General features: G+C 37.7%; 1 protein-coding gene across 2 annotated transcripts in view; it reads right to left on the reverse strand.

Annotated features, from left to right (window-relative positions):
* The window catches only part of chchd3a (coiled-coil-helix-coiled-coil-helix domain containing 3a), a 71,465-nt gene that overhangs the window by 9,878 nt on the left and 34,944 nt on the right, over positions 1 to 26,643 (reverse strand). For both annotated transcript variants that reach the window (XM_087787273.1, XM_087787272.1), the window contains 2 exons: positions 20,870 to 20,953; positions 15,323 to 15,393 (listed from right to left, as the gene is read on the reverse strand). In XM_087787273.1, coding sequence (XP_087643399.1) covers positions 15,323 to 15,393; positions 20,870 to 20,953 — 155 coding nt within the window. The remainder of the gene's footprint in view (positions 1 to 15,322; positions 15,394 to 20,869; positions 20,954 to 26,643) is intronic.

Here is a 26,643-nt window from a genome sequence, read left to right on the forward strand (position 1 = left end):
CACATGGGTCATTAAGCAGGGTGCAATGCAGCAGGATGCCGGTGCCGTCGTGGAATGATTCACTGCTCGCTTAGATTTAGAAATCAATAGTACTGAGCAGAGCAGGTTAAACAGAACTAGAGACGGCCTCGGTGTTATATTGCTATAATATACTCTCACGGACCACCCTGTTGGGTATCGAGTATTGAGGAGGATCCATTTTGACTTCATTCTGTGCGACACACCAAACGACTCAAAGACTCATCAAACTGGTGTCATCGTATGCTCCTGTACATACCTTAAGGATGGGATATAAGAGCAAGAAGTGTTTTATTCAATTAAATTCACAATAGTTAAGCACTTATGTTATACTTCTGACAGTAATTTAAAGATGTTCACATGTATATGAAATTTCTAAATACTGTATATCAGCGATTCCCAACGTGTGGGCCGCGAAGGTATTGCAAGTGGGCCGCAGAATCGTTTCCAAAATTGTATAATTTTTTTGAGGGAGGGTGGATGTGATTATATAAAAATAAAAATACACATATAATGTTTTAAATGTTAAAACTCGTTAAGTTTAAAAGGATATCAAACATTTTCAAATATTATTTTCATTGTATTGAGTATTATACATGTGACAAGGAAATGAGAACTTATTATAATGCCTTCGTATTTATGGGGTCGGAGGTCGGCCACAAAGGTTTTTGAGACTTGAAAGTGGACCCTGAGTTGAAAAAAATATATTTGAAAAATTGTATCTTTGTTGAAATCCTATTTTTATTACTGAAGTGCTCTTCCTTTTATATTTATTGAATATTTTCTTTGTTTCCTCCGTCATTTTGTTTGACGCAACTTATAGTATCACAGAATATAATGTAGCCGCTGAGGAATTGTTGTCACTTTCGCCTAATATATGTTTTTCATTAAATCAAATCAAGTAAACAAAAAAAAAGTCAAGTTGGCATCTCTAACTGAACTAATCATATTTAAATGTGTGACAGAATTGATTTGTAATGGTAAAAAATAGCACAATTCATTACTCATGGATGATGTGTTTGGTCTTTTTTTTCCATCTATGCTATTTATTTTGACTCGAACACCTCGTTCAATTACACATAAAAAAAAAGACATGCTTGGAATGGTTTCATGGAACCGATGACCTTTTAGTCACAGGGCACCAACTCCACCTTTATTCTTCTCTCACCATTATAATCCCTGCCTGTAGAAACCTTTCTTGCACATAGTTAGTCAAAGCAAACACAAATTGTATTGGAAATGTCACGATATACTAGTGACATTATGTAAACAACCACAGTAGTAAAATATACTTTAGTCACACCTCTAGTACAATTAAACTATGTTTTCCAAGATTAAAAGTTGTGACACATCAGACGAAAGCATTGTTTATTGTTGCTGTAAATGATGACTCCTGACTAATTTGAGCCCAGCTTGGAAGACGGAGCCGCCGGGAAAGGTTCTGGATATGAAGAGGCATCGGGGAAAGATTGAGTCAGTGGCCAAGAGGCACCGGGACCATTGCTCTCTGTCAGCATTGAGTGATGACAGCAGTACCCGTCGAAAATGGCTGCTGTCCTTTTCCTATGGATCTCAGCAATCATTTGTTACGGCGCCCGCGGGCATCCAGAGGGAAGTGAGACGCCACAAACACTCGCTAATTACTTGCTTTAGCGTTGGTGTTAATGCCAGGTGCATCCTGCTGATACACACCATACTGTTCATCACCAGTAATGGCCTCCGAGCAGGAAAGAAAGACGACAGGGGAACGGAGAGGGGCGTGGACAACAACAGCAATCACGAGATGCAAAACAAAACAAACGCTTCTAATTTGCTGCCTCTTTAGAAAAGTAGTCTTTAACATATTCACAGTCATTGGAATTTTTCCATATTCCTGGAGACCACTGCGATTGTCCCAAACATATCACATAAGTTAGTAAGTAAGTAAGTAATTTATATTTATAGAGCGCTTTTCTAGACCAAGGTCACAAAGCGCTTAAACAATCAAAAAAAAAATAATACTAAAAAGATCAAGATGACACCGAGAACAACACAGGCGTCCCAGAAAATCAGGGAAAAGCCTGGACGAATAAGAAAGTCTTAAGATGATTCTTGAAGGAAATGAGGTACCATGAGGTCCCACGCATGGTTGGACGAACTGTTCAAAGTTGCATTAAGATATTACGTCTCAAAGATCAATTATGAAGGCGTTAATGAGACTTGGGTGTGATGGGTGTCGGACAGGTAATAACCAGAAACACAATAATGATGTTGAGTGGACCAGACAGTGTTATTAAACAATAGAAAATCCAATTAACCGCACTCTTGATCATTTCACGAACACAGTCACGTTAGTGTTATAGGGTGTAGAACCATTGAGAGCATGATCCACCTTCATCCAACATAATAACATACACGGCAATAAAAAAAACACACACAAGTAGAGATGGTGATTACAGAAAAAGGACTGTCAGTTACAATAAATGTCTGACTTCCCCCCCTTTTGTTCCCCTTTTTCTTCCATTTCATCTTCCTGGAAGCATCTCTCCTGTATACCCTTTACGTCCCTGGAGGTCTTTGGATATTTAATAAAACTGTACGGTGAGACACAAATGAAGACGTCAAACCAGATACAGCTGCTTATTATTTGCGAATGCACGCGTGTTTAGAGATACCTCGGAACCAGTAAATCTTATAAATGGATGCTGGGAGCAGTAATGGTACACAAGGACCCTCGCACACAATATCCAGCCTCGACATGACCACGCTTGCAAACATGAACTGAAATGTGAGACAATATTGAGGTAAAGGAGGAAAAGATGCTTAGATGCAGAAACACAAATAGAAAGTAACAGTTAAGTGCAAAAGGGACAAGTTGAGCATAAAAAAAAGAATCTCAGGAAAAGGGTAAGTGGTTGGAAAGACTCTCGAGAAAACCCTCCGAGGTCTCTTATTTCGTTTTTTCTAAAGGCACGACAGAATAAAAAGAGGTCAAGAGGAGGGGCAGAATGATATGACGGGATGAATGTGGCCCATTTAAGTATAATAAAGTGGAACAGATTAGCTTCTTACACCTTTTGCGGTCGCGCTGCTCAAGGTGTTCCGGCGCCGTTTAACGCCATCCCTCGACCTCCAGCCGCACCCGTCAGCACATTTACATGGAACGGGGGGGAAATATTGACTGACAACTGGGGACGTGACGGCTTGTGTTACAGTGTTGTGTTTGTATTGCGAAGAGAAGTCGTCGTACATTTTTATTGCAGCCGTCAATCTTCTGTCACAACACTGGACGGAGTCGTCGAGAGCAACAAGGGATCAGGAGGGATTTTGGAGGCGACGGCTCAGGAGAAAATTACCCTGATAATAAAATGCATATACAGCCTGTTAACCAATATGTAAGCATTACCAAGGTTATTGTGTATTTTGAGAATCACAAGCTGTGATGACGTAAAATGTTACATATGTAACACGGATGATGACAGTCATCCTCTGAACACTGTCATCAGTGAGCAGAGAAGCAGAATGAGTGCACGAATGCTCCTACCGAGGTGCAAAACAAATAGACTCAGGGACTCATTCATCATTATGTTCTTCTTCTTATTTTATATTTTATGTATTCTTTTTTATTGTTTATGAAAAATTGCTGGCTATTGGTAAAAACGATTTCATCAATAAATCAATAAAGTTTTACCTTACCTTACCTTACCTTATCCCTCGGGCTATTAAATTGTACAATTCTGAGTTCGGGGGCAGGAGTGGAGTGAAAGTATCTGGATGTTCTGTTCTATGTTAGTCTTTGTATCCTTTGTCTTTGTTGTTTTTCTTTGATCTATGTTCTTTATCTTTATCTTTAGACTTAGATTGGGTCTTGTTCTTTCTCTTTATGTTCTTGTTTTCATTTGATTTAGATTTATTTTTTATGAAAAATTGCTGTATTTTCTGTGGCTATTGGAAAAAAAACAATTTCCCGAAGGAGACCTCCTGAGGGATCAATAAAGTTTTACCTTACCTTACCTTAAAACCAATATACGCATAGTATAATTTTTTGGGGAGGGGAATTTGGTTGGTAAAAAGTTGATATCTTACGCAATTGTTTTTCCACCTGCCTTATCTCATTCCTGTTTTTATTAAATTAAGTGAACTTCGTGATCTCCTTTGTGATTAGTGAAGTTGATTCAAAGTTACACTGTATCTTAACCAACATTCTTAAACATCCTCAGTAGATCTATGATTTAGAAAACTATCCCCATTAAACAGGGCTTACTTACAATACCTTTTAAAGTCAGCTTTATACGTCATTTTTTCTAAAGACTCAGGAGGTGATGGAAGCGTAAGCCGACTCGACAGCCCATCACATGCTCCATAAAGCAATCATTCCTTCATTAATTTATTATCCACCACTTGTCCTGGTCAAATCACAGAGCCTGATCCAATTCCGGCTGACACCAGGTGAACGGCAGGTTGGAAAACGTTTCAGACAAAGTCATTTACAGCCACAGTCAAATACTTGACAAGTAAGCAATGAAGTAGCGCTTCTGCTCACCTGCTTCTGGAGGATCTATTAGGTAATAAGAGTGTCCTCCAGTGAAAATCATCTTTTACTGTCAGGTGTTAATGTAGGGCCAACTTTACTGCATCAAGACATATTGCCTGTAATGGTCGAACATGGGGCTCAATTTTCTTGGTCTAAAAAGACATTTTCAAAACATCGAAATACGTCCATATTGCTTGACTGTAATTTTCCCTCTCGTATTGAACCCCAGACATGGGAAATTATTCCGAAAAAGGGACATTATATAGAAGCACTATGGAAGTTTTGGGCTTTGTGGATGAAGAAAAGGGAGCCTCGGACGCTACGGTTCTATCGACACACATTCTTGCCTGTGACTCCAAGAATAAACAGATTACTCAGAAAATTCTCCAAACCCTTAGTTAACATGAGAGTGATTAGAAAATTTGTGAAATTAAAATTTCTGGGGGAACTATCACTTTAACACAAATAATGTCTATGATGAAATATAAGCTAACTGCAAAACAGAATGCAAACTCGACCTACATTTACATTTTTCGGAGGTTTATTTTACCATATGTGGTCTTTCTTAAAAAGGGGGGCAGCCCCTCTTGGTGGGGCTCGATGTGATAGTGGTGGGCAAGGTTGAGATATTTAGAAAAATGAAAGGCACATAAAAGCTAAGATGAGTGGTGATGCGTTGAAAAGATCAGTGTGATTCCCATGTTTAAGAATGTTAGCGGTGGATAGAACGAAGCTAAATAAATCAAATTGTCACTTAATGATATTAAACTCTAATCAAGATTCTAGGGTAACTTTCTTGCACGATGCAAAAGTGACTTTAATGTGTGGTTTTAACCACCTCTGACTCATATACTGTATATCATGAAACCACCCTTCATTTTTGGACTGTGAGAGTGTTCATCTATAAAAGTCCCTATAAAGTTGGATGTGAAATAAAAACAGAAAAAAAAATGATGACCTTGAAAAATAATAACAACACAGTATTTCTACGAATCTAATGATCTGCTATTGGACAATTCTACTGAAGTACTAAAACCCTGGATAAGAAATGCGAGGAAGTCAATGTCCATAGATGGCAGCTTGTTTTTGCAAACTTCCTTTTGTTGAAAAACAGAGAATACATAAGTCAAAACAACCTGCAAACATTCTGAAGAAAGTAAGTAAGCAAGTGTTATTTGTAAAGCGCCTTTCTAGACCAGGGTCACAAAGCGCTTTAACAATCAAAAACAATACACAGTTAAAATATATCCTTTAAAAGGCCGAGACACATAAAACAAACACAGGAGTCTCAGAGAATCGAGGAAAAGCCTGAACAAATAAAAATGTCTTAAGATGTTTCTTGAAGGAGTCAGTAGATCATCAAACACAGAGAGAGAGGAAGATCGTTCCGAAGCTTAGGAGCAACAGCCTGGAAGGATTTCTCTCCTCTGGTCCGAAGGCGCGATCTTTGACCGCCATTCACAATATAGATCAGCAGACGCTGCCACATGTTTGACATCCCAATCGCCGCGTTGTCTATTCATCATCATTTGGATCCATTTCAGGGTTAACAAGGTTAAAGGGTTGCTGCAAGTCTCCACTTAAATGGCTCTCATATTCTCTCTACTTAAAGCAAGTGTCAGTACGGAGGGGGGTAAATAAATACAAATGACCGAGTTAAGGAGAAAAATGAGTCGCATTTAGATCATGCAGCTTTCTAAAAGCAGACCTGAGTGACCCCCCGCCGTGAAATCCATCTGACTCCGGCTGAGAGAAAGAATATGGAGACAGACATGGAAGACAAGATGAAAGAGCAGATGAGACAAAGGCAGACAATCAGATGGTGGGAGGATTTTTAAGGAAGACGGAGTGTGTGCTTATCCAAAATGAGTGCGAGACGAAGCATGTGATATTGACCACTTTTATGTGTTCGTCTTGAACCAAAACATTTATTTTCCACTATGATGTCTATCCGAGTCAAGAGCTGCACTCGTGGCACAATGGATGGATGGCAAGTCTTTTTCAAATTGCAGAGTAAGTTTACGATACATTCTGAAGCAAAAAGAATAAAAATAGATATTGAAAAGAAAAATGTCTTTGAGGAAGATTAAATCAAATGACTTCATAAACCAGAGCATAAAATCAATGGATTACACGACTGTGTCAGGTCAAAGCAAAATGAAAGTACTCTATTCAAGAATCAAACCCAGAGAGCATGAATGAAAAGCGCAGAACTTACTCTTTCATTCCTGGTTTCTCAAAACTCCATACACTGAAATAAGGTAAAAAAAAGTTGATTCATGGTTTTTATTCGATAGTGTGCTGTGTTTATTAAGTGTTAATTTAGCTCTCTAAATCCAGATGCAATAAATCAAACAAATGTAAAAATCTGTCACATTATCAAATTTCCCTGAAGATATTTTAATTAAATTAACACAGATTTAACTCATTTAACAATAGAAAAAATATAAAGATCTGGAACTGAATGGCAATAAATCACCCCAACACGACTGCCTACCTCAGAGTCATGTTTTTTGCCTGTAACTTAAAAACAAAACTGGAATTCTCGGAAGTAAAAAAAAAAAGCCATGAATATAAAAAACATAATAATGGATTTCTATAAAATATAAGGTCACAACACACTGGAGGGGTGGGAAGTTACAGCTCTGGTACCAGCACATCCATACGACCCCACCTCATTCACAAGAACAGAAGGAGATGCTGAGAGAAAAGAGTCATAACGTCTGATGGAGAATATCAACAGGATCTCAGCAGGGTCTCATGACACACAAGCTTCATTCTAATAAGACGTTTTAAAGATGCTGATTTTATATTTCTATCGACAGCTTCTGAAAACCCATGTCAGAGTGTTGCTGCAGCACATCCAGCCCGGTCTGGCTGCCCATTATCACTAAAAGGTGTGACGTTGATGTTTCCACCCACTCATAGTGTTAGAGTCGTGTGCTTTTTACAGCCGCGACAGCGAAGCTCTTGAGGCCAAAAGGAGAGCTTTTAAAGCCGTTATTGACTTCTGTCTCCTTGGCTGACCACGAGTGTGTTCTTCAGGCCGGGTTGCCTGGATACAGAATTGTACTCCCCTGTCACCTTAGAACCGGGTCAAAACAATGTTTAGTATTTTTTTATTCTTTATCGTTCAATGGATTCGTCCGAAGCTTCAGTCGTTTTTTCTCCTGAAATATCTTACAAGCCAAGTGTCTGAAAATGCGCTTGAGTTGAAAACATTTAGCTTCTCCTGTTTTTGTTGCCGATTATCTTACTTACTGTAGTAGAGTGGACTTCTGGAGGAAAAGACAGATGGCAAGGTGTGGTCAAATGACCAGATGAATCAACACCAAGTCATTTATATTCAACAAGTTCTGCTCTTTGCCTCATTTCACCCTGGTGTGTGTTTTGTGCTGCAAGTAGCATCTGCTATCTTCAGCCTGATTTAATTACAAATAGATTTATTCACATTGCTTCTGCAAACAAATGATGTGAGCTCGTAGCCTGAGGTAGCAAAAGGTAAATACAAATGTGGAAGATAATTCCACACTTCCACACACAACGGTCTGATGAGAAATGGTGACGCCATAGTGGTCTTTAAATCCTTATTTATTCTTAAGATTAAGATAATGGATGTTTTAATTGAAGATGCAAGGAGAAGAGAGGATGAAATGTAGGTTCACTCATGCAGATTAATTAACAGGGGTGAAGAAGAAAGTGCAGCCAGGGTGGAGTAGACGGACAGTCTGTCGGCATCAACTAGGTATTGAGAGAGAAAAAAAGTGCTGGACAAAGAATGTCGGAGATAGAGGTCCAGGATAAAAGAAGAAGAAATCTAAAGAGGTTGTAATCAAGTGTTCATTTGTAACATATGCAGAATATTATAAAGTGGAGTTGGGAAAGTTATGTTTTAAGTTATAACAAGGGTTATTTCTTTTGATTCCACACGTGACTAGTTATATTGAACTCCAATATCAGTTAGCAAAATCACTCAAAAAACTGTTTCAATGACATTTTCCAGGTGCGTCATTAGGTCAAGGTTCAACCCTAAAAGGTTTGATTTACTGGATCTATAAATCTTTTAAAAACGTCAAAGTTCTATGGCCGACAGAGAGCTGCATTGTTCTTTCTAGGCACGAAAAACCTACTGTGTTACAGGTTCTGTAAATTGCCGTCCTATTGATCACGGGTGAAAAACACATTACCCCCGAGTACCAGAGTGCTCTCAGGGACCATGTATTTAGCCTGTGGGCCTGTTTCCAACACCCCATAATGTTCAGGTCAATAACTTGAATCTGTAATAATAAAACAAATATATAAAAATCAACTGATGAAGAGCCCAACCTGAGTTTGAATTCTGGGTCAGTCAAATAGTCAGAATAGCTCTTGAGACAAGCCTTAACTTTATAGTATGATGTAAAACTCTTTGAAGCCACAACTGCACCCAAACAACTTCTGCAACTTTCAACGAGACTTTACAATAGTCAAATGTTTTAACTGTGTTTTGAACCAGTCAATACCGAAGCCGTGCTGCCCGACAGTGGGCGGCACATGTCTCTCTAGAATATCTTAGTACTCTTGAGATATCATCTTCTATGCTCGTTTGAAGACACCATGTGCCAGGTATGGCAAAACAGGCTCACAACATAACAGAACCTCCTCCATGTTTCACAGTAGGGACTGTGTTCTTTTCATGGTAAGCATCAGTTTTCTTTCTAGAACTGGGTTTCTTGCCAAAAAGGCCCAGTTTAGTCTCGTCTGTCCATACGACAATCTCCCAGAAGCTTTGTGACTTGTTGACATGCATGTTTGGCAAATTCCAGTTTCGCTTTTTTTTTTGTTCTTTTTTTCACTCCGTGTCCTCCTTGGTCGTTTGCTATGAAGCCAAACAACAACAGGTGTTGAGATCTGACACTGATGTACATTAGAGTTAAACTTTAATTCATTTGGAGGTTGTTCTGGGATCTTTTGTATCGTCTGTGTCTTCAACGTCTTTATTGTTTTCTTCCTGCTGCCATATCCAGGGAGGTTTGCTAGAGTCGCAAGGATCAAACATCACAAAAAATAACGCAGACACTGTAGTCACAGGGATTTCAAGCTGCTTGAAGATGGTCTTAGACCAGGGCTATTCTTCTACACTGTCTTAAGGACCAGAGTTATAGAAGAATTACCAGCATGTGGGCTGTTTAACAGCTCTACTACGATCTACTACCTCGGCTTAGAATAAAAAAAAAAACAGCTTTTACCAAAAATGGTGCAAGTTTTTGCAAAGTAAAACTGCAGTTTTATCTGCTTTTTGATACATTTTTTTATGGCTGAATGGGCCGTGGGGCAGTCCAAATAGCTTTAAGGGCCAGATCTATCCCTTGGGCCTTAAGGTAAGGTAAGGTAGAACTTTATTGATCAACATTGAATAAGTTGAATAGACATGTCTAAGAGCCTTTACCCTTTCCTTCCATCAAAGAGCACATCGACCACTTGTCACCCGTTAAATAGGCTGACTCACGAATACAAGTTTCTAGACACCTGTGATGCTCACAAGAAGACACACCTTTTTTGAACATGTCTCTATATTTACTTTGACTCACATTTAAAAGCAAAGCTCATGGCATTTAAAATATGTATATGTAAATATGTAAATGTTGCCTGTTTCAGAATCAAGTTTTATATATAAACTTTCTCTGTGCATATCATAAAAGAGCCCTTCACGTCAAACAAAGGTAACACACTATTTAAACGACTGGTGAGAACTGCCACAAAATGACGTGAAAATATATAGTTAAAGCACTCCCTTAGTGCACTTAGTTTTGAATGCAAGGCCAAGCTTAAGAAAACTGAATTGATTAACAACACCTAACTTGAGCATTGTTGAAGTATCAATTTAGCAAAGTAAAGTTAAGAGGCTGACAATAGTGTCAGTGACACTGAGACATGTAAATGCACATGTGAGAGTTAGTATCTGGACCACGTTTTCTTGATGTTGGCTTTGTATCTACATCAGAAATCTCCCAGGGTAAGGCACAGATATGAACCCCTTCAGCCTGAAAAGAGGTAATACACATGCACACACACATACTTGCAACCACACACTCTAATGCAGATGCCTGTATGTGCATACATGTAGTGCAGCAAAGGTCATGTATTCAGAGCTGAACAGTGATTTAAAGCATCAGACTAAGATAAAGTAGCTGTGGTGAATGTGGCAGCATATAAATCAGCGACAGAGCGGAAACTCTTATCTCCAGTCAGTGTCACATAGAAAGTGAATAAAAGCTCTTTCCATAATGTATGCAGATGCGTGACCCAAACACACAAGGTTATTATACGGTATTATTCCCTCCCACTTGTCAGGGAAATATCCGAACAAACTGTGCCTGATTTTGGCGGTTTTCAAGAGGAGCGTGATCAGTTACAATGCACGTTGAAACATGGTCATGCGGGAGAAATTGTTCACTTTACGGAAGATAAAGCTGGTAGTCTGAGTGACTCGTGTTTAGCATGCACGATACCAGAGTAAAAAATACCCCAAACTTAAATTAATCCTAAAATGATGCACTATGACGCACAACTAGGGCTGGAAATCAAACTTAGGTTATTTTGTGACACCAACCAAAATACTTCGATAGTAGAGTATGGACAAATGCTTTGTGTTGGTGTTCCAAGCATCAATACCTACGCTTTGGAAAACTGATAATGTGGGTTATTTCCTAAAGGAAAACTGAAAGTGAGAAATGCAAGGAACATCAGATTAATTTGTGACTTGTTAGCAAGTGTTCTTTTACACTGCAAAGTATTCGTTATGCAATGTTTCTGTAAGGAAAACGACTTCAAAATTTACCAGCTGAAAGATTTAACTCAATACTTTGTAATTTGGGTGATGTTATTTTTGTTGGAATTGATATTATGAAATTAGTAGCAAAAAGGTATTGATCGGTAAGTGGTATCGAAGTGAAGCTATCTGTATCTAAATGTTTTGATTGATCTGCTTTTGCAAATGCTTGTCGTGTATTTTAATATGCAGCTTCTCAACCACGGTTAGCAACAGAAATTTCAATACATGTAAAAGGGCAGCATGTGCGACAATTTGGGATGAATTCTCTGATAAGTGTTGAGTGGAACAATTACTCATGGAACCACCTTTCTCTCGATGCCATTAGGTACTGAACGCAGAAGACAAAAAGAGTTGCAGTTTTCTTTCGGAGTCTAATTAATGTGTCATAACTTTGGCCACTTGCAAGGCATGCAGTTTTTCTGCTTGAATATTACGCCAGCTTTACAATAAAAGAGTGTCAAAAGCAGAGACGCTGCCCTCGACACTTAAGGGATTCTCGGTAGTATAACCCTCAACTTGGTTACGTGAAGTGATGAAGTGAGGCTGCAGCTGTAATGGATTTCTCTCAAACTAAAGCATGTTACGTACAAGGACTGACAGAAAAGCTCCTCTGGTTCCAACATCATCTCCTCCTCATATCACATGTCGTGTATTTCAAACGATATAACCGGTCCCTTCCTGCGAAGCTGGATTTCTAATCACAGGGAGCTTGACACGAGCTTCATCAACGTACGCAGGCAATTCAGCGGCGTCGTCTCCCACACATACATTGATACATAAAAATCGTTCAATCTTCATCTTTCGCCGGCTCACTGGGACAAACGCTACATCTAAGACTTCCAATTTCCCGTTCCCTAAATCAGCTCCGACTTCACAAGAGCGACGAGGTTAGCTTTCCACCTCGGCCTAATTGGATGCTGAACTAAAAAAAGCTGCTTGTTTAGACGTGCAGAAGAAGCACCGCCTTCTGATGAATGGCTTTGATTTCAGCTACTTGTCTAATGAATCAAATCTCCAGCATCATCCATGTAGTTCTTGAGGTTCAAAAGTTCACATGTGCATGAGGTAAGGTCAATTGTCAAACTCATTACCCAGGGACCAAATTCGGCCCACCAAGTACATTTTGGATGGTTAGCTGAAAATCTACGTAGATTCATTTTCATGTTGCTGTAGTCAACTCATCAATTATCAATTCAATTGATCAATTTCAGTGTTTAAGATAAGACAAGGGAAAGAAATGATACATGTCAAAAATAGGACTAAAACTGAAATTTGTTCAGTGAAGGAGAGCGAATACACAAATGATAAAGTTAAATTGAGCATAAAATAATCAAAATATTAATCGATAATATAATAACAAAATCAGACACCTACATCCTGTTAGGTAAATTTACATTTTCTTTGGCCTGTAACTTGGACTGATACAAGATTGAGTTTGACATCCATGATGTAGACAGTTGATTAACTCTATGAAACGGGTATAGTTTGAGTCCAGTCCATTTCACAAACTCTTCAAAAATGTCAAAATGTGTCAAATTGTAACGTAAAGTGAAGCAATTTTTTACAGATTAGAGCACCCCAAATGTATATTTCAACCATTTCAAACTAATTTTCTACTCACCCTCATTATGACTAAGGTATTATTGGTATTATTTTCAGAGTGATCTGTTCCTTTTTAGTTAGAGTTATAGGCAAAAATGTATGTCAAAAAAAGAAATAGATTACTTTAAAAAATAATCCCGACCCTTAGATGACATGAGGGTTGAGTAGAAAATGAGTTTTGGGCACAATATCACTTTAAATTAACCAGCCCATAACCCTATGTACTTTTTTATAAGTCGGCATTGGATAGAAATAGAAATAAGTGATTATATTTTATGAATGCTTGAATAACATTTTGCAGTGATGACATAATTTCTTTGAAGTCCGTACACATGCATACACACGTACACACACTATTAATACCGATTGTAATTCAGTAAGGCTACTCCTGTAATTCAATTAGCCAGTGACCGCTCAAGACTCACATGACCAGGCAAATCTCTGCTCCTCATTCTGAGCTAATGTTATTTCTAGCTTCTTTTTTTTTTTTCTTTCTTTCGTCATTCTTTAATGCAATTTCCGACGTCCCGGCCCCGGCTTCCACGAGTCCAGCGCTAAAGCCCTGGTGGGCCACGTTAATCAGTTTCCAGCATTTCTGAGGGAGACAATGATCCCAGTGTTAGCGCTGGCTAATGACGAGCTAATGTTATTAGCCTCGCTTCCCAAGAGGAGAGATCATAGTTGGGGCCCACTAAGGCCCCTCCTCTGATGGGCTCCTCATCCACTTTTCCTACATTACAATGGAGTCTAATGACCTGTTATTTAGAAGACAGATGGAGAATGTGCTCATGTTACATATATAACAGAAGTGTGTCAGGATGATAGCATGACGGTGGAGATATTCCACTCATGGATTCAATACATTATTGACGTATAGACACGAGTCAACGTTCATTCCTGGACTTGAAACCTTACCTACTATTACTTGTTGTTAACTTAGGCCTTTTCTTTTTAGGAATGAAATTATGACCGGTAAGAATGTTGTGACTTTAGTTGATTTTGTCAATTAACCAAAAAAAAATACCTGTTGAACTGTTCATTTGTGAATTGTTGCTTTTAATTTTATGGGAAAAACATTTTTTTATCCAACCAATTGCAGGTTGTTTTGTGGAATTACACCACTTTCGATGTGTAAATCAGAGATTGACTTGCAAATTCTAACAGTACCTGCATTTCTCAGCACATCAGTGCAATGTTTGCGTCTTATGATTACAATCTCTTGGTGTCATTTGACCGTGTCCGTCAACAAACCGATTCATAATTATGTCTGCATTCTCGTTATTTTTAAACATTGAGATACATTTTGTGATACTTTCACAGCAATTGGGAAAAACAAATCAATAAAATGAATATGATGGATAAATCCCTGTGAAAGGCAAACAGATCTACCAGCAGACAAATCAAACAGACCTTCCATCCAGGATTTATTTGAGAGGTTCAATTTGAATAAAATCCGTCTCATGCAGTAAAAAGTGTCATTACTCGACTAAACAACACAGACGATCGTGATAAATGTGACGGACATAACAGAAAAATGGGGATGAATGAGTTTTTCTTGCGGAAGAGGAGAAAGATGATGATGTCACAGATGTTACAATGTGTAAGAAATGATGCCAAAACAACAAACTCCTTCACAATAGATGTGCCTTTTCAAATATATATATATATATATATATATATGGATCATCACAACACAAATGTAACTTAAAACTTGGATTTTATTTTAAATTGTTTTTTAAAGACTACCATAATTAAACATGACAATCAAATAAAAAATCTTGTATTGTACTTTGTGTTTCTCTTCATGGAAAAACATGGCTTACATGACCTCAGTTTTCATCCCTTAACTCCCTTGTTTGGCTATTGGACGTTGCACGAAACAAGTATAATTTCCAAAGAAAAAGCCAGGGACATGGACATAAAGAAACGTTGCCCTTGTTCTTGGTAGAGATAACAAAAAATCTTTTTAAATACCTTTTGTCACATTTCTACTGAGCTCTTGGACTGGACATAAAAGGCACCGGTTTCAAAGAGCGACTTTGCCTTTCAGTGACTGACTGACACAGCCCCGTGATGACTGAACAATTTCCACAGATCCTTCCGTCAACCTCATGACCTTATTCTCCCCACAAGCTTGAACACCCTAGACACCAGCTGCCCTCATTATTTCCAACTTGGACAGGATATACTTTTCTTTTCCAGGCATTGGACCCCGGTTTAGACTTACATGACCAGAATACCATCATGGTCGCTACATTATTAGTTACTAGTAGCACTTAGGCTCCGTTGATCCATGGTTGATTGTAGTATAATCCCCACTTTCTTCTCCATGATGTTAACTCATCGATTTGGGACAAAAAGCTCATGATACTTACTTGTACTTGGCGTTGACTTGATCGGCAGCTTCATGATAGTTGTCTGTGGTGATCTTATAAATCTGAGCACTCTGTGGAGGAAAGAAAAGCCATCTGTCATCATTCAAATCTCTAGTCAAATTTTTATTGACTTCATATACAACGACAAGTAGAGTCTGTACCTGCTTTAATCAAACACGTCTTTGGTTGTTTTTGTTACCTCACCGAGTTGACTTATCGATGTGAGACTGTATTCACAGGCAGAAGTGTCGGGAGGTTATTAGGTTGACAAAGTTCAGAGCAGCAGACATAAATCCCTGCTGACCCTTCGCCAAATGAACATATAGCAGGACCAGTCAGTCTAAATTAGCCGCTTTACTGCAGCAATATACCACGACTCCGGCACCTCTTATAGGTCAGGACAAAGTTCTGTTTGGTCACCCTTCATCTGCTCTTACGCACAGCTGTAGGTTAACCGTGACAGGTGATATATGGTGGTATATGGTGTGATTGATGCTGTGGTGAGATTTGATCCAATAGTGAAATTAGGCAATATTGTCTGAAGTCAATACCAATATCCAGAGGTCCTCGGATGACTGAGCTGGACGTCCCACGAGCCGTTATGGTAGTTGTGCAGTTATGCTAGAACAAGTGTCCTGAGCGGTGGATATTGATTTGAAATATACATTTTCACAAACCTTCTGCCATGTCCGTGTTGCATACATTAAAGCGAGATTCCAAAATATGATGAATGTTCGACCTCATGGTCAAACCTGTTCCAACTTAACCTCCTACTAAGGGACAGATTCATCATATTCTAGTGGAAATCGATAGAAATGAGCTACGCTACTGGAAAGATCAATAATTGTGTTGTAGAGATGAAGATGATGAGTGATGGCAACAGTGACAAAGGATCTGACAGACTCGCTCAGGTCATGTCCTTAGTTGGACATCCATGTGGACAGACGGTCTACTTTCAAATAGATAAAAGTAGAAATACAGTAGCATGACCTGCAAAAACTAAAATCAAGTTCATTAACAAAACATCTCAACACAACGCTCACTTATAGCTTTTAGACAACGTTGCGCTAACTGTGTGTCAATGTGTGAGCATGCTTGTGGTTAAGCATTATTTCTATGGAATGAGGTTCTGAAATAGGATTTATGTTTCTAAAAAGAGTTTGTGTTTCCTCATTTTCACTAGTCAAGAGTCACTAGTCACCAGTGAAAATAAAACACTCTCAGACAGTAATAATCTTTAAAGCAGAAATGATATAATTTTCTTCTGTGCGACCCTGTAAAAAATGTCTAATGGACCGGGGGGGTTGGGGGACCACTGTTACAGAGGCGACTGCGGCAAACTGAAGGAAAATAAATCACCTATGATCCACAAGCGTGATGACATGTTGAATGAATGAATGAAATAAATAAATACCCACTCAAATGCTGTGCACTCGTCTGACCGACGCTGCCATTACAAAGGCTTTTATACGACATACGTCAACCACCCACATCCGTGCCAAATATGAATGTTGTTTAAACAAAGCAGGTTGGACACATATGTAAAAGGTTAACCATTCTTTTAAATTAAGTCCTGCTTTCTTTGTATCCTAGATACAAAAAAAAACACCCATTAATCATCTCCTGCTGGTTGTGTTGCGCTTGATTATTCCTTTCATAAAAAACCTGCACAATGATGCACTAATTATATAGTATTATAAGTGACATTGGTATTGAAGAAATAACCTTTTTATTCCTGTTTTTACAGATTTGCATGAAAAAAACTGTCATCAAATATTAACCTAATTTTTTTTTATTTCTAAGACTGTAGTCAAGATTCACCCTTATTTAACCGCAGACATAACTTTAACTTTAAGAATTCAAGAGTAAACTTGTAAGCCGGGGCTCCATCCAATGCCCTTATGGCCTTGAACCAAGTACTTCTCATGTAGACAAAGTAACTGTCAAGAGTTGAGGAAAAAGGGATTTAAAAAGCGTATTCAAAGATAGAAGAAAAAAAAAAAAAGAAGAGATTTGGGGTTTGCTACAGAGAAAGGCCTTTAGACTTTTCCTGGGTGAAGAGATTGAGCCATTGGCGGAGAAAAAGCTGGATGTGGAGGTGTGCTGAATACTAAGTAAGGAGCAATAATGCCTGGCTAAATGGCAGAGTTGGCAGTAGCCAGCTCACCGAACCAGCAGGGAAGGACAAAGGGCCATATGTTACAGTATTTGCAGAGTCCACTTACAACAGATACAAGCAAACAAATAAGGCCACACATACAAACACACACCGAGGGGAAGATACAAGGTGAAAGAATAATCCATGTGGTCACTTCTTCATCGACAAGCGAGCGAGCAGTGTCATTTCTGTGATTACCGAGTGGCCTTGAATTTTGATTTCCTGCCACGGCACAAACTCATTTAAAGATAAGAAGTGACCTTTTTTAATCTCACGCTTCCCACTCAAGTAAAGCCCTGACTGTCTGAAAACAATCTTTGGCTTACAAAACACTGCCTTTTTACAGACAATTATATCAACAAAAATATGCAAAAGGGAAAATAAATGTCCTCAATGTGGGAAGAATAAAGGTATTATAGTATCAGGTCATAAATAGAAGTTCTACATATCTCATTTATTGCTATTTCATATTATTTTTCTTAACATATGAAATGATAAATCTATCATATTGAGTTAAGAACAGTGTCAAATGTTAATTATTGTTTAAGTTGATACTTTCAAATTAATCACTCACAGGGAAGAATACAAGTTTCAAGTACACATCTTTATGAAAAATTAGGTATTGAAATTTATAAATGATGTGATCATTAAAGATGATAAAGAAAATGTAAGGTGGAGAAAACTTACTTATTGTGGCAGCCCCCTGATGAAAAACGATAAATGATATTTTTGTAACTATAAAGCAACAAAATCCTAAATGTTTTTCTGTGCCATCTAGTCCCAAATTACAAGGATTAAATACATTACCGATTTTTTCGATCACTTATTCTTGATCCAATAATTTAGTCCTCAGGATGCAAAGATTTGTGGATTTAGTGTCACAGACAAATTAAAGCAATTACTGTCAATGCACTGAGGCAAGGTATAGAAGATAGCAACAACAGACCCATACATTTCCAGGTTAATTTAGGACAAGCGTTCGATTGGGGTAAAATATAAACCAAATCAGTCTTTAGTTTTAATTACTTCTTTTTTTTCTTATCTGGCCCGGAGCAGCCGCTTGGAATAGCTTCCAAACAAGATACAATCGAAAGACAAACGAAGGAGATGCTTGTTGAACGACGGTCAATCCAGTTTTCCAGACATATTTCACTTTTCAGTCACGTCGTGTCCATCACTGACAATTAACTGAAATCTCCTCTTATATCAGGGATTCCCAATCTTTCTCCTGTGAAGGTCACATAACCTTTCTGTGATGGGGGGCCAGTGTCAATTTGCAACAGAAAAGATGTGACGACCGCAGGGGTGCCTTAATGTAGAAATGTATTGTTGTCCAGAAAGCCACGTATAAAACAAATAACCCTGTCTGGGTTCTTCACAGAAAAAGTCGGTAAATAGATCATAACACTACCAAATAACCCTTTTGGAGTCTTCACAGAAAGAAAGAGATGATATTGATATGTTTCAAACCAGACATTCTCAGAGAGAAGAAAAATGTAGGTAGGTGTAGAATATAGCAACAAAAACATACAGTCTAGATTTTTTATGATTTACTTTAAGTATAAAAAATGGGTGGTCCTATATTTTTGTCAAGCACTGTATAAGAGAAAAAATTATTAAAAAAGCGTTTCTAGTATTGTTCAGGGGGCCAAATGTAGTTTATTTTGTAGTAGTAATGTTCGTGGACTGTTGTCTTATATCATCATTTGAAAGTTTATGATGATCAAACACAACATTCCAGAGCAGACGAGTCTGAAGTGCAATGCAATGCGATTGTGGGTCACTAATGCATGTGGGTAGAATGAACCCAAGTTCTTCGATTCGTATCTGTATTATAGCCTCTTGGCAAGCATTTGTGGACGCATTATAACCGGACCGCAGACCATCAGAACGAGCCGCAGGAAAGGATCGTACAACTTCATGTTCTTCGTTATTAGAAATATGTATAATCCCCTTAAACTGTTCAATTGAGATCAAATCCATACTCAGGAGTCACAGAATCATCAGGTGAAGAACTGACACCATTACTTTTTTAATCATTTCCCCAATGATTCGCTCTAGGGTGGCAAAAGCTGTTGTTGTTGTTTTCCCCCTTGGCCCAGAACAACAAAATCCAATTTGGTCCCCCATACATGAAGACTATAATGGAAGAAAAGTACACAGAAAGATTGGACCAAAGAAATACAGGACGAACAGATGTACAGAGACAGATAGGGTGTGGATGGGAGGATGCCAAAAAAAAAAGGAAAAGTTGATTGTTAAATATGAGATTGCTTTACAGAGTGGCAGGTATTGAGTGAAAATGTAATAAATATATAGATATTGTTTTCAGGGCTTATTTGGTACTTGTGTCTGAGAGGGCGGCCGAGGCAGCAGGCCGAGCTGTGGGCAGACTTGGTGATGGGCTGTCACTGGTAGCTTCTTTGATAAATAGCCATGTTGAATTGGAACAGACGTGTAATATATATCAGAATTATATTCTCTCTCTTTGTCTCAGTTCCTCGGGCTCCGGCGTTTCCAATGGTGTAGAGAGCAGAGGTGAAACACGGAGCGAGAGGAGGGAGCTGGTGGGATGGGGGGGGGAATGTTCACAGCATCAAATTTGTCGAAAAAGAAATGCGAGGATTTCAGATTTGTGCCATTTTCAACAAGAGAAAAATGCTTTAAAGAGAATATCATTAAAGTGGGATATTGAAGGGAATTACAATGCATTCAGATGATCATGGACATGATCCACCATCTTGAAAAGACGAATATTAAATGTTAAAACTTTTTTTTAAGGACAGTAGGTTTTTTCTAGCTGGCTTCTTCTCTGGCTTTTCTTAAGAAGGATCTAAACAAGCTGTTCTAAAACAAAATATATATATCATCTCCTGCTGGTTGTGTTGTGCTTGATTATTCCTTTCATAACAAACCTGCACAATTATGCACTAATTATATAGTATTATAAGTGACATTGGTATTGAACAAATTACATTTTCCTTCCTGTTTTTACAGATTTGCACGAAAAAAAAAAACTGTCAACAAATATTAACCCAACTGTTTCATTTTAATGACTGTAGTCAAGATTGACCCTTATTTGACCTTTAAATATATATAGATATATATATTTAAATATATATAGATATATATATTTAAATATATATAGATATATATATTTAAAGTAATATATTAAATAATATCTATATTAAATATATATAGATACTGTATATATATTTAAAGGAATATAAATATTATCATTATTTTTCAAATAACTATATTTATAATAATAATATATTACATTTTTTTATATAGTGAATCTGCTATACTGTACCGGACTCCTATATAATGCATATTTCACCATGTGCAGTATGTGTCGTGACATATGTTAAATAAAGTATTTTTCTTACTCGCTCCTCCAGGCGAGCCACTTGGTCCCTGAAGAAAGCCTCCTGCTTATTCAGATCAGCCTCCTTGGCTTCCAGCTTCTTCATCTGAGGACAAACATAAAGCAAACAAGTGAACGATGAGTCATGGGTTCATGTTTACAATTCTACTAACACAGCCAGCAAAAATACAAAGAAGGCATTCTGGGAGAGAAGCATAATATAGAGTCTGACAGGTGTGTGTTGTGGTAGAAATGAGACGGTGGACGAGCACACCTGATGAAATCGGATACATATGGTCAGCTGGAAGTAGTAGTAAAAACGACTACTTGAAGAGACTTTATATACATTTCTTGGAGTGTTAGCATGAGCTACTTTGTCCTTGTATTCTGTTCGATCTTCCACCATCGAGCAGCGGGATAACATCGTTTCCGCAGTCACGGTGAGGCGTACACGTTTAGCAGGTCTACGTATCTCCAGCGTCCTCCCTCGACTGTAACCTTCACTAGACGTGCGTTTGATTCTCGGGCCGATGCAGACCGCAGATAAGAGCCGGGAATATCATAGTCTGTGCACCGCGAGATCTTCTTCACATTTACAGCGATAGAGCGGGCGAGGTAATAAGAGACCAGATTGTCGGGTTGAGGGAGAAAAAAAGAAAGAAAAAAGATTTAGTATCTTGATCAGGCAGAGACTGGATCCACGAACGAGCCGGGGCATAAATCAAGTAACAATTTTATCAGTGAGTGACCAACAACACGATCGAATAAAAATGAGTGGTGTTTGAATGTTCCAAAAATACTTTCTATCCTCATCATGATTTATTTATTTTTAACCTTGTCCCATTAAATACTGTACACCTATGGACACCGACTGCACCATCTTGTCATGGTATCTTAACATAACTTGTATTTGGGTTAAAGAACCATGTCCTGAATGCCAGTATTACAGCAGGTACTACAGGAAGAGTTAAAAAACCTTGAGAGAAAATAAAGTCAGTTCAGTCCGAGACTAAATAAAAATATGTCACAGTAAAACTAATAAATACAATAATAGTAGTAATCTTAGCCGACCACCTTTATTCAGAATGTTTCAGGCGTCAAAAACATCTTCTGTATCTATGCGAATTAGGTATTTAACATTTTTTAAATACTTATTTAAGCCTGTAAGTATTCACTGTTCACTACTATATAATATTTCAAATAATTTCAAATATTACAAAAAGGAATTCTTAAAAAAAAACAACTAGTGGAATTCTACTACAACTACTTTTACACAAGACAGACAACACGACTCCATGTTTGAAAAGAAAGTGCATCTATTGGTCATTAAATCTTAACTCAACTAGATTCAATAGCATATCATCACTTAATATTCAGCCTGACTGACATAATATAAAAGAGCTTATTTCAATAGTCTTACATATGCAACATAAGTGCCTTTGTATGAATAAAACTCTGTATATTACCTCATGGATAATATCTTGTCACAGGCGATAGCATGCATTTAAAACTCTTAAAAAGAAGATGTGCATTAATACTGAAACAACCACATGATGATGACTACGTTTAATTGCACTTTAATGGAGCAGTTAGCATTATAGAGACAATTGTGCAGATTAGCGTAGTCATGGAACTGCAAATGGTTATTTGTAATGTCTTTAAGCTGCATAAATGGTTTAAATGTTCATTTTAAATGTTGCTTATAAGTAAACAATGAAAAGTCAACAAACTATATACATTTCATAAAAATGAAAAGAATACCAAATGAGAAATGTATTTTCTGAGCTTGATACAGACCATCATGAGGTGAAGAAGTCAAGAAGCCAAGACTTAGAATCCCTTATTAGTACCGCAAGGGGAAATTCAACCATTCACACATACTGATGGGAGTATATAAGACGTTTTAATATCTATCTAGACCAGCAGGATTCCAGATTTAGCTACACTAATGTATGTTCTTTGTTTAATTGAAATCCTTCTTAAAAACTAGAAAAAAAGAGACAATATATTTTCACCTACAGACCTCGTCAAGATGACATTTGAGATGATTTAGTATTCAGGAGTAGAAACTGAGTGTTCAGCCTAGAGCAAAGGCAAACTTACTGTCTGGCACACATGAATCACTGCCTCTTATATAGAAGTATGTCTGTGTGTGTGTGTGTGTATATATAAATATATATATATATGTATATATTTATTTATGAAAGAGTCAGAAATAGTGTCAGAGTGAAAATAACGTTTTTACCTTGAAGGTATCACTATAGCAATCGTCAATATTTATTTACGTTGCATTGTTTCGATGCCATAATTTGGATTGTCGCCCGCCCTTATAATTTCAAATGTTGGACTCGAAAAGAAAGACGACAGTCAGTCTTGCAGAGCTGCTATGATAAGCATCAGAGATCACCTTTCAATAATCTTTGAGCTGACAAAAGACACGAGTAGTGCAATTTTCAAAGTCGAGTAAAGGCTTTGAGATACTCAAGCGGAATTCCAAAGGAACTTATGGGGTGGGAGGTTATTTACGCTGCACTATGAATCAATATAGGGCAATTTATAGATTGAGTCAAAGATATTAAACCATGACGTCTTTAAAAAAAAAAACTTCTGTCTTACAGACTTCCATGTGATAATGTTGCCTGTATGATTAAGAATAAGTGATAACAGTAAGTTAGTAATAAACATTTAGCTTCAATTCAGGTTCCTAAAATTCAATGGTTCTCATTATACTCAGTAATGTGTATATATTTTTTTAAATGACCATTTATCATGAAAATAATGCAATCTCTTTAATCTATTGAGTCGATTTAATTCACATCCATTATTATAATATGGATTTTAAATCTGCTAATTGCCCAATAATTTAACTAAATTATTATTTTTTCATTATCGTTTGTCATGATAGCGAAAAGCTACTTAAACTACTGATGAAAATATTTCGCCTACTCACGTTATATGAACAAGACTCAATATTTCTATTACAAAACCTATAAAAATGTATTAATTATGGTTTTAGATTCATGTTGTCAACACCTTAAATCTGGGTATGTATTTCAATGAAGAAAAGATGTTTAAAAAAAGGGCACAAATTAAAGTTTACGATGGAAGTCTTGGTTGCTGTTCTGTAGTTTGATATCGAGCTTAAGAAGGTTTCTACGTACACTTGTACAAATGAGCAAACTTGACTTTATAATACATAGTGTGAACTGAATCACACAAATAAACAAACTTTCATGTGACAATGGACTGTGTCTATTGCTTGACATCGTTTTAACTTAGGATACAACAAATCCAGAACACAGTGTAACCACTTAAACCCCCAAGTTGCAGGTTTGAATCCCATCAAAGTAACCAGAATTCAGTTAATGGCCTCTCTAGCTATAGTCATTTGATAAATTGGACCACTCAAAATTCATCAATACACCTCCATCTGCCACCAGATTTTCCTTTACCTCATGAATTTTGATCCATGTACAAGATAAAAGAAGTTAAAATGTTTAAAATGTTAAAATTCTAATTATCCTTGCTGTCTTTTCCTGATTCTACCAATATAATTAAAGTTGGCGCCTGCTATAAATACAAATATAACTTTAGGCTTTTGACCAAAACTCCAGTATTCAAATACTTTCAAGTGAAAGCTTTTGCATTTTAAGAACTTCCACACAAGTTCTCCAAGACATACGACAACATATGTTTGAATTCGTTTTCTTAACAACTGGATACTTTCTGCCCCAGCAACTCAATACAAGGCAAAAGCCATCAAACCCAGTGATGCAAGTGTATCCCCTCCCAAATACTGGATGGAAAAAACACTGTAAATGTGCAACGATGTGCGAGTACAAAGCTCAATGTGGAGGCAGACAAAAGACGCACCGAGACACAAACAACACCTCAGACACTGATCTCAACGTCAACAGCGGTCGGAGCAGCTGTACCCACAGATCAGGGAAGGAGGGGCGAATAAATCCCAGCTGAAAGCGAAACTAAAGAGGTTAATAAAGAAGGACAGGGTTGTGACAGAAATGTGTACGAAGGGACTTTTGTTACAACGGTGTGTTTGTGTGTGTGTGTGTGTGTGTGTGTGTTTGGGTTAGATTTCCATATGAGCAGATCGCCCCGCCTCTCAAACGACACACACCGGCGCACACACACGCACACAATGCCAGGATTACTTCCGACTGATTAACTCCATTCAGTGCACTTTTAAGATAATCTAATCATGGTGAAGGCCAAACCATGGGACAGATTTCACCGCGGTCCAGGCTTTTGTTCACCTAATGAAGAGGTGCTCAGGACGGAGTCACAGCAGAGAGGGTGGAATCAGAGGAACGCACGGCTGTGAACTTCACATTCAAAGGACAAAAACAACAATACATCATTTTCCATAGCCTTGCCAAAATAATGATCAAGGTACAATAGAGTAATCACTGTGCACGTCCTTGATACCTTGCTGAGCTCTTTTTTTTTGGTTTAATAACGTGAGGTATTATATTAGTTTGGCGGCCAATACGGCTGTTATTCACCTATTGAACGCCTGTTTTAATTGTATATATCGCCCATTCAAATGGGCCAGTTTTCAGTCTTTTTCAAGTCTTCATTGAAACACACTGCATGTGTCAAGTGTCAAGATTTAGACTGCTAGCCTTGCAACGCAAGGCTAAAATAAAGACTTGTTTTTACATTTTCTGGGGGGGAAAATTCCTCTTATCAAGGCTTCAATACAAGATGGACGTCACAGACGATGCGTACAAATACATTTGGATGTTTTTAAGTACATAATTTGGGAGGAAATGAACATGAGCATCAGTTAAAATGAACATGTATTTTTGTCTATAATTCTAAAAAGGAACAGATTACCGTGAAAATAATTCCAACCCTAAAACGACATTAGGGTGAGTAGATTATGAGGGAATTTTGAATTAAGGAGGGGAACTATCACTTTAACAGAAATGTTCCTGCAGGTGGCTGGTTCACTTCCCTCTTCAGGGCGCCTTTTTGTTTTAAATGAATATTTTAAATATTATTATTATTATTATTTCAGTGAGCCAATACACTAGTGGGAATTATCTGATCACTTTGTGTTCTATAACAACATACAATTTCATAAATAGATAGATAGTGACTTAATGACCCTCACAACACTGAGTCTTGTTCTGCCTTCTGAAAAAAAGTTTTTCTCCCATATATTGTTAATTAAACAGAAATAGTTGAACTTGATTCAAATTGACTTGAAAATAGTTTCGAATTGACTTTGTAAAGGAGGGAGATTATAGTGTAAGTTACATTATTTAAGTAAGTAAGTAATTTATATAGCGCTTTTCCAGACCAGGGTCACAAAGCGCTTAAACAATCAAAACAATACTCAATAAGATATATACTTTAAAGGTCAAGATAATACTGAGAACAACAAAAAAAATCAAGGAAAAGCCTGCATGAATAAAAATGTCTTGAGGTGTTTCTTGAAGGAGTCCTATCTCCAAACAGGTTCTCACTGTACCTGTTTGGTAGACCATGAATAGAACAACAAGTTCTCCAAGTAAGGCGGCTTGAAAAAGATTCATAGTTACATTGTACAAGTATTCAATGTAATGTGTACAATAACAATTCATTGGAACGTACAACAATGCAAAAGTAATGATGATGTTCACCAGCGTGGACATGGAGAGTATCTAGAGTGAACAGTGCTACGATGACGGTGCTGAACCTGGACTGGACGCCACGTGTCGATAGAAGGGAAGTTAATGTAGAAATACGTGCCGAAGGTTTGTCGTTGAATGCTTACTCGGAATGAAACAA

Source organism: Callionymus lyra, chromosome 3 (assembly GCF_982586985.1).
Source record: "Callionymus lyra chromosome 3, fCalLyr1.hap1.1, whole genome shotgun sequence".
In the NCBI taxonomy this organism is placed as follows: domain Eukaryota; kingdom Metazoa; phylum Chordata; class Actinopteri; order Syngnathiformes; family Callionymidae; genus Callionymus; species Callionymus lyra.